The sequence below is a fragment of the Ammospiza caudacuta genome, chromosome 21, assembly GCF_027887145.1.
Source record: "Ammospiza caudacuta isolate bAmmCau1 chromosome 21, bAmmCau1.pri, whole genome shotgun sequence".
NCBI classification, from domain to species: Eukaryota; Metazoa; Chordata; class Aves; order Passeriformes; family Passerellidae; genus Ammospiza; species Ammospiza caudacuta.
Window position 1 is genome coordinate 5,360,148 of NC_080613.1, and position 8,934 is coordinate 5,369,081.

The 8,934-nt window shown below is 62.3% G+C and overlaps 1 protein-coding gene across 1 annotated transcript; it reads left to right on the forward strand.

Annotated features, from left to right (window-relative positions):
- Window positions 1-664: 664 nt before the first annotated feature.
- On the forward strand, window positions 665-1,936 carry IER5L (immediate early response 5 like). Its single transcript, XM_058818360.1, has one exon. The coding sequence runs from the start codon at window positions 890-892 to the stop codon at window positions 1,880-1,882; it is 993 nt and encodes a 330-aa protein (XP_058674343.1). The 5' UTR covers window positions 665-889; the 3' UTR covers window positions 1,883-1,936.
- Window positions 1,937-8,934: the final 6,998 nt, after the last annotated feature.

The following is an 8,934-nucleotide window of genomic DNA, read 5'->3' on the forward strand; positions in this document are numbered from 1 at the left end:
GCGGGGATGGATTCCCAGTCGGTGTCGGTACCACCGAGGGTCCTGCTGAGGATACGCGGTGCCTCAGGGCTGTCACAGGGCGGGACGGGGCGGGGCGTACCGCGCCCCCGCCCCCGCGGCCGCTCGGGACCGCCCACCGGGGCGGGCACCGCCCCCCGCTCACCTGTGCGAGGGGAGCGGCGCGGGGAGGCCCCGCCCTGGCTCCGCCGCCGCTCGGGCGGGACTCCCGGTGGCCTCAGCGTCCTTCACGGTCTCGGCCGAGCCCCCGCCGCCCTCACGGGCCGCGCCGCGCCTTACACCATTTGAACGGCGCGAGGCGCCCGCCTCGCTCCTATTGGCCGCGATGCCCGCCCGTCAAGCCGCCCTCCGCTTTTCCATTGGTAGCGCCGGCCGCGTGGGGCGGGGCGCGGGGGCCGGCGCAGCGGTATAAAAGGCGGGGGCCGGGCGGGCGGGCGTTCAGTGTCTCTGCGCGACAGGTACGGGAGGGCGCGGGGGGGGCCGCGTGCGGGTGGGCGGGGCGGGCGGGAGCGCGCGGAGGGGCGGGCGGGGGGCGGTGCCGCGCGGGAGGGCGGGGCGGGGGCGCGCGCGGCGCTGGTGGCGCTGCCCGCCCGCGCCGTCCGTGCTCGGAGCGCGGCGGCGGCGGCAGCAGCGGGAGCCCCCGGCGATGCCCGCGCTGCTCCCGCCGCTGGCCGCCCCCTGAAGACACCCCTCTCTATTTGCCCCCCTTCTCCAGCGACCTCAGGCTCTTTCCCCCCTTTTCCCCTTCCCCCCCTCCCCTTTATTCCCTCCCCCCCGCCTCTTTATCCTCCTTCCTTGCGACCCTCCGCACCCGCCCGGCTGCCGTGTGGATGCGGGCCGGGGTGCCTGGCTGCGCGGGCGGCGAGAGCCGATGCTGAGGGGCCGGAGGAGGATGGAGTGCACCCTCGATGCGCAGAGTTTGATCAGTATTTCCCTGCGGAAGATCCACAGCTCCCGCACGCAGCGAGGCGGCATCAAGCTCCACAAGAACCTGCTCGTCTCCTATGTGCTCCGCAACGCCCGGCAGCTCTACCTGAGCGAGCGCTACGCCGAGCTCTACCGCCGCCAGCAGCACTACCCCGACGGCGCCCCGCTCCTCGCCATGCCCGCCTGCCCGCCGCCCGCCGCCGCCGCCCCGCCGGAGCTGGCGGCGCTCCCGCTGCCCGCCGACACGCAGGACCGCGAGGCGCGGAGCTGCGGGGCTGCGCGGGGCGGCGCGGAGCTGCTGGAGGTGCCGGTGTGCGCCGTGCCCCCGGAGATGCAGCGAGCGCCCTGCAGAGACTCGTCCCCGGGCTTCTACCGGGCCGCCGGCAGCGCCGGTCCCGGCGGCGGGGGCAGCAGCGCGGCCCCGGGGCTGCTCTACGCCGCCGGCTGTGACTTCGGGAGCGGCGGGGCCCCGCACTGTAGCAGCCGCACCACGGTGCTGGATTTGGACACTCACGTCGTGACCACGGTGGAGAACGGGTACTTGCACCAGGACTGCTGCTCGCAGTGCCCCTGCTGCTGCCAGCCGGCACCGGGGCTCGCCTCCCCGCCGCCCGCGCCCGGCACCAAGCGCAAGTATTACCCGGGGCAGGAGGAGGAAGAGGAGGGGGTGGAGGAAGGGGAGCCGGGGGGAGGCGGGGTGGCGGGCGGCCCCCCCTTCGCCCCGTGCACCAAACGCGCCCGCTTCGAGGAGTACAGCGCCGAGCACCCCCAGGACTCTTCCAACATCTCCAACTTGATCTCCATCTTCGGCTCCGGTTTCACGGGGCTGGTGAGCCGGCAGCAGGCGGACTCGGAGCAGCCCCTCAACGGGCAGCTGTGCAGCAAGCAGGCGCTGGCGAGCCTGGGAGCCTGGACTCGGGCCATCGTCGCGTTTTAGAGAGAAGTGGGGGAGCAGAAGGGGTGCGGGGGGGCTGTTGACAAAACGGGGGTGCGATCCGAGGGACGGCGGCTCCGGAGGGGGGACCCTGAAACAAAGGCAGGGAGGGGGGTTGGGGCGAGGGGAGGGGGGTGCCGAGGGGTGCGCAGGGGAGGCGGGGGGGGCAGAGCCGCGCTAGTGTTTTATAAATTGTACAATAAAGAAAAAAAAAATCTAAGATCTTGGGACTTTATTTTTGCAGAGATGAGAGAGAAAAAAAAAACAACAACAAAAACAAGCAAACAAACGAAAACAAAACAAACAAACAACAAAAAAAAAACAACAACGAGGCACCTATTTAAATAATCCTCTTTGTGTCCGCTCGGGCTCTCTTCGCGGCGGGCTTCCTGGGGCCGGTGCTGGCGGCCGGTAGCGCCACGTGAGAGCCGGGACCGGCCCCGGGACCCCGCGGCGGGAGCGCCCCCGGCCCCGCTCCCCGCCCCGGGCCGCCCCGCGGGTCCCGCCGCCCCCGGCTCGCTGCGCTTCAGGGTGCGGACAGGGGGAAAGCCGCCGCTGCTGCTGCCCCGTCGCTTTTGTGCGTTTCTTTATGTATTTAAAAGAACAAAAAAAAAAAGAAAGGCAGAAATGAAAACATTTCAACTTTCCTCCCAGAAGAAACGTGTGCGATGTGACTTCTTCCCACCGCTTGTGCCAGGGGAGCGCTGGAGGGTTCTGAGAGCTGAATGTGGGAAGGGTGGGAAGGGGAAAAGCAGGAGCCGGGGGTCCCTCCGGGCTGCGCCCCGCCACACCGGGGAGGGGGAGCCACCCCCGGCAGCCCGGAGCCTCCGCCTGGGTGTGCGCTTGTGATGCCGCAGGTACCCCTGTAACACGACTCACGTCTCCAATGTGTGTGCCGGGTCTGACCCCTTTTTTATTTTTTTTCTTTTCTCCCCTCTCTTTTTTTTTTTTTTTTTTTTTTTTTTTTTGTTCCTTAAGTTTAACTATTCTGGTTTCAGCCTTCCCAATCATAAAACCAGCAGTGTTTGGTCTTGTGAAGAGATTGTCTCCTGTAGAGTCTCTTGATTTTTTTTTTTTTTACATTATTTTTTTAAAGAAAAACCTTTTGTTGTAAAAAGGTGGGTTTTCTGGTCGTCGTCCCCTCCTCTTTCTTTTGCCCACTCCCAACTTCACGGTATCAGCACTGTGTGTAACTGAGGATGCTTTGCAAAACGGTCTGTTGGGGTCTTCTTTTTTTTTTTCCTGCTCCTTTTTCTTTGTTTGTAAGCCTGTATTTTTGTGCATATGGAATTGTATATCACCGGGTAAAACTGTTCAGATTTGTTTAAATTTATAATCTTAATAAAAAGTCGATTATAAAGTTGCTGTTGCCTTGCTTTCCTTCACCCCGCAGCCCGCTGAAGCCCCTCTCTCCTGAGCCACTGCTTCCCCTCTGCACCGGGGAGCCTTTACGGGAACTCCGACTCCCCTCACCGTGTACCCCCCTCGGAAAAACCCCTTTGTCTCCTCCCCAGATTCACCCTCTCCCCACACACACACACCCGCAGCCCCCCCGGCTGCCAGGATGCAACAAAAGCCCCCCTTGGGTCAGGCTGTGCCGCGCAGAGCGGGTCCCAGGTGGGGACGGGGCCGGAGCTGGGGTCCCATCCCCGGGACCCCCCGAGCCGCACCTGGGCAGCGCCGCCGCCTCCGCGCCCCCCGACGCGCTCGGGAAGTTTTTTTGAGTTGGAGTTTGTTATCCCCGCGCGGGGCCGCTGGGTGGTGCGGGAGGGTTTTCCTTTTTTTTCCCCCTTTTTGTGCATGTGTTTTTCTCCTCCCCTCCTTTACCCCACAGGAACGAGCCGGGGCCGCTCCGCACCCCTCCAACACCCCCCGGCCACCTCAGGAGGGGAGAATTATCATTTTTTAACCTGTGCACAACGCGCAGTTTCTGGCGTGCAGCTCAAACCCAGCAGATAGAACCATCCCTCTGCCCCTTCACCCCAACATCCCCAGGTTGGATTTGGAGCCCCGCAAATCAACACATGGACAAAATCCCCCTTTACAGCCCCGCGCATCACCGCGGGAGCGCAACCTTCCCTTCTCCGGGGCCGGGAGACAGAAACCATGGGGTTGCGGGGCGCGGAGGGGTTGCGGGGATTGCGGACTGAAACCATGGGGTTGCGGGGGTCGCGGCCGCAGAGGATCCGGAGCGCGGAGCCCCCAGAACGCGGAGCCCTCAGAACGCGGAGCCCCCCGAACGCGGAGCCCCCGGCCCGGCTGCGCCCCCGCTCCGCGCCCGCAGCGCCCCCTGGCGCCCGCCGCGGGACCTGCAGCGCCGCGCGGGGCCGGGGGAGCGCGGAGGGAGGGGAAGGAGGAGGGGGCGGCCCCGACCCCCCCCGAGCCGAGAGGAAGGGGCAGGAGCGGCCGCGTTGTCCCCAAACGCCGGGGCTGCTGCCCCCGGACAGCCCTGTCCCGCTCAGGACACCGCAGGGCTGAGCGCCGCTCCCCTGCCCGGCTCATCCTCCAGCGTCCCCTCAAAAAAAATCACAATTGAAAATATAAGCCCCGTAACCCCCTACCCAGGCGCAGAGGCACTGCGGGAGCACTGCTGAACGCACCAGCGCTCGCTCTGGGAAACCAGAGCTGGATGCTTTGACAGGAGAAAATTCACCCACGGGGCCATGGAGAAAAGTCCCCTTCCTGCTCCGGACCCTGGGGGCCTCCCCCGGCCCCTTCCCGCTTCCTTGCCCCCGGAGTGGAGGCTCCCCGGCAGTGGGATCCGGAGAAGCAGCAGCTCCTGCACCCATAGCTGCTGCACGCAGTATTTGGGGGAAGTTTTAAAACCCAGGTGCTGCTGCGGATGCCCACAGGTAACTTTAACCCAAATCCCTTTCCTAGAGCCCCTGCAGCCCGGCCAGCCAGGGTCAGAGCTCGCTTTAGTCCAGCAGCCTCATGCACACACACATCACCCTCCCAAACCGCTCCCCATCTCCCAGACCTCGGGGTTTCAGTGATAAAGGGACCACCAGCAGGACGAGCACCCGTTCCTGCAGGGTCCACCACCCCAGGCGCGCCCATCCCTCCAAATCCCCCCTCTCCCGGGGGGAGCCAGCTCTCGCCCGCCTTCACAGTGGAAGTTTCTGGGGCTTCAGTCAAGGTTCCAAAGGCTGGAATTGGCAAAGACGCCTCCGCACCGGCGGTACACACACGGGGAGGGGGAGTCGGGGTGCATATGCCACAGGGACACTCAAAAATCCCTGTCACTGAGGAGCGAGGAGATCCCACAGCTCCGCGGAGCCGCGAAGACTCACACGCTCTCGGTGGCGCAGTTATTTATTTATTTTAAACGCTGGTACATGACATTTTTCTTCTTACGAAGGCGGCAGCAGCAGAAAGCCCATCACAGCCTCTCCTGAAAGCAGAGCCTGGAAACCAGAGTCTCATCTGCATATTCATAAGTACCTGATAAATTAATCATGATGGCAGAAGCATTCAGGCTAGAAGGGAGGTGACAGGGGAAGGTTGCACCCCCCAGCACAAGCCCATCCTCACTCTCGCACACGCTCCTCGTCTTCCAGGCACAAAATGTTTTGATCCCTTCACAAGTCGGCTGAACCCCCTGGGTGCTGCGGGAAGGGGCTGCGCCCCCCAACACGCGGTGGGCACCCACCACAAAGCCCCCGGCCCCGGTGAGAGATGCAGAACACACGGGCTGGAGCAGGGCGGAGCACCCAAAATCTGAGGGAGCTCAGCTGCCACCGCTGCAGCCCCAGCCCAGAGCTCTGCTCCGTGTCACCGCCTGTCCCCAGCGTGCCCAGCACTGCCTGACCTGAGCTGATGCTCAAGGGTTTGACCCTAAAGATCCTCCCATGTCCTCTGTCCCCTCAGCGCTCTCCCGGCTGGCAGCCCCGGGGCGGGAATGGGGCACAGAGGGGTCCCCTGGAAGGGACGGGAGGGGTGAGGCTGGCACGGAACCGCAGCAGTGGGAGATGGGCAGAGCCAGGGGAGCCCTGCCCCGTGCCAAGGCGGCGGGAGCCGGCTCCGTGCGCTCACCGCTCCCTCTGCCAGCTGCGAGACGCGGGTGGCTCTCCCTTCCCAGCGCAAAATGCTCTCCACAAGCAGCAGACCCTCTGCTGGTGTCCTCGGTGTCACCAGGCTGAACCCCCTTGTCTGGGGAAGTGTCACCCTCGCCCTGCCCGGGGCAGGGACGCTGCCTCGGTAACAGAGGCAGAAATTCAACCCGGGGCTGGAGCGGAGCCCGAGCCCAGCCCGCTTTTCCCGCGGGCAGGAAGGGCAGGAAGCACCGGGAGCTGCTGTGGAACCCAGCGGGGTCCAGATCTCCCTCATTTCCCTGACAGAAGTGGCTGCGGGGCTGGGCTGGGCTCACCAAGAGCAGGGGGTCAGCACAAACCCAGCACCCGCCGGTCTCGGGGCTCTGCCCGCACCCCCAACACCCCCCTGGAGCTTGGGGGGCTCAGATCTGGCATTAGGGAGTCACAGATCCAGCCCAGTGCCAAAGCCAGCGGCTCAGCCCAGATGTCACTGCACATCCAGCAGCTCTGTCCAGGGATGGACACAGTGACGCAGAACTGACCCTCCCCTCTCCCCGCCCAGCTCACCCCCAGCTCCCAGGGGGACATTTGGCACCACCTGAGGAAAGCCCACCCTCACACCATGAGCCAAGCAGCAATTCCCAGGTGCTGCCCCACAGCTGGAGCAGCTCCGTGTCCTCCTACACCAAGAACAAGCCCACATCCAGCCCATCCTCAGGAGAGCAACCTTGTGCTCTGCAGAACCCAGGCAGGATCTATCTGTCCTTCCTTCCATCTGTTGATTTTGAGTCAGATCCCTCCCATCTTATCTCCCCAGCTCAAACACAAATGAGCAGAAGAATATTTTGGGTTCTGCACATGTTAGCAGATGTTTGCAGGAGTCCCCTGCAGAGAGAGCAGCAGGAGAGCAATGGGGACCCAGCAATGTGGTCGAGAGGCCGCTGCCTGTTTAATGTGGTGGGTTTGGTCTGGGCCTGGGTAATTAGCACCTGAGCAGTAATTATTCACACTCGGCCTTTCTATATCCTGCTTATAGATTCGATGATTAATGTTGCTCCTTGAGTTAAGCCTGTCCTGGATTTACCAGCACGCAGTGGGAAAGTTAGGAGGAGGCTGTTGTGTGGCAGAAGCTGCTGTCCCTCACACAGAACAGCAAAAACAGCACAATAGAAAAATTAGAGTAAAAAGCACTTTTCACATGAGCAGCAGCCACTAAGCACAGAGCAGCCATCTCAGCAACACTCTGCCACCACCATCGACGCACGAGGAGCTCGGTTGTGCAGCAGGAGAAGCAAAAAACCTCCCTCAGCATTCAAAAGACACTGATGCCAAATGATTCAGGGGGTTACCGGCACCCCAGAGACACAAGCTGGCGAGATCTGCAGCAAAGTTGGGGTGCCCAGACCCCCTCAGCCACCTTTCCATCAGAGAAACACAATGAGGGGTCTGCAGAGCAGGACCTGCTGCCCCCACAAGCTGGGAAGGGGGAAAACCAGCTGCTAACTTCACCCTGGGACTCGCACAGCTCAGCCAAGCAAAATCCATAACCCACAAGGTGGGCTCACCTGCTCTCCTGAGCACTGGCTGCCCTGGGGTCACTGCTGGTCCTGGCTGAGGGGGCTGTGGGGCCAGTGGCAGCTCTGGTCACCTGCAGAGGGACCCGGGGCTGCTCTGCAGCGCTGCTGACCCCGACCCTTGGGGGCTGAGGGCTCCTCCAGCTGCTCCTCAGGGCAAAGACATCTCCAGCAGAGTTACTCTGGGATTTCCATGCCAGGCAGGCAGGAGCTCCATCCAAGATCTCAGCCGATGCCAAGCAGAACACGGAGGTTGGCATGGAGAGAAGGAGAGGGCAGAGCCCAGGCAGAGCTGCCCTGGCTCCTTCTCCTCAGGGAAAACACTCCATGTCTTACAGATAAAGGAGCAGAGAGGAGAAGCCCCCAGCAAAGCCTGCTGTTATCCTCACTCCCCACTCCATGATGGGTCCAGCTGAGCAGAATCACCTGTCCCACACCTGCAAGGAATGAGAGCATTAACCCCATCTGTGCTTCTGTCCAGAGGAGCGGAAAGGGTTTTCCCAGGGAAACCTTCACATCCATGGTGTTGCTGTGGCCCATTCCTGCTCCCTGCAATCCTCCTCCTTTTCCTGGGACTGAAGCTGACCTGGCTGGTAGGTTCCCCCATCAGGCTGGATCCATGTGTTTTCCCCCCACACCTGCTGTCCCAAGCTCATGAGGGTTCCTGTGTGCCAGAGCACAGCCTCTGCACCATGCCCTGCTCCCACCTTTCCCACATGGGAACCTCCAGCAGCCACTTCATGGCCCCACTGGGCTCTGCCCCGCACACAGGAGCAGCTTTGGGGCCACCCCACCTGCCTCAGGTCCCTGATTATTCCCACATTTCCATTCTGGCAGCTCGATTTCTCATAAAGAACCCCCAAAGCAGTGCTTTCTCCCTCTTTTCCTCACCAAAATGAGACTTTTGCATTGAAATGTGCGAAGCTGCATTTTTTTTTCCCTCCCTTTTTCCCCAGGTTTTGCAACATGAAAGTGGATGTTGATGTGAATGGAATTTAGAAATTGGAGAGACTGGAAAGTTCTGTGCTGGGAGATGACTGTTTGCTCACAAAATCTCCCTTTTTCCAAGCCCCCCGATGAAATCCTGCACGATTATTTTTGTCTCCTCCTCGCCCAGCCCGCCCGGTGCCCCGCGCTGCTCCTGCTTTTGTTTCTCCTCTTCTCCCTGGTGAGGATGAACAAAACACCAACCATTGCCCATGCCCACTCCTCCTCCTCCTCCTCCTCCTCCTCTGGCGGTGCTGCCCGCCTGGCAGGGAGTGCTCAGGATCGGGAGATTTTCCTGTGAGCAGAGAGCCGGGGCTGCTCTGCACAGCTCAGGGCTTGCCAGCAACTCACCCTTGTTTGCTTTGGTGCTGGAGAGCAAACACAGCCCAGAATACGTGTGAAGGAACAGGCTGCACCTCAGCAGTGAGGGTGTGAGGCAAGGGAGAGCTCTGCAGGCAGC

Bases quoted from the DNA above. Each gene is read 5' to 3' on its own strand.
- IER5L (XM_058818360.1), top strand. From the start codon at position 890: ATGCTGAGGGGCCGGAGGAGGATGGAGTGCACCCTCGATGCGCAGAGT.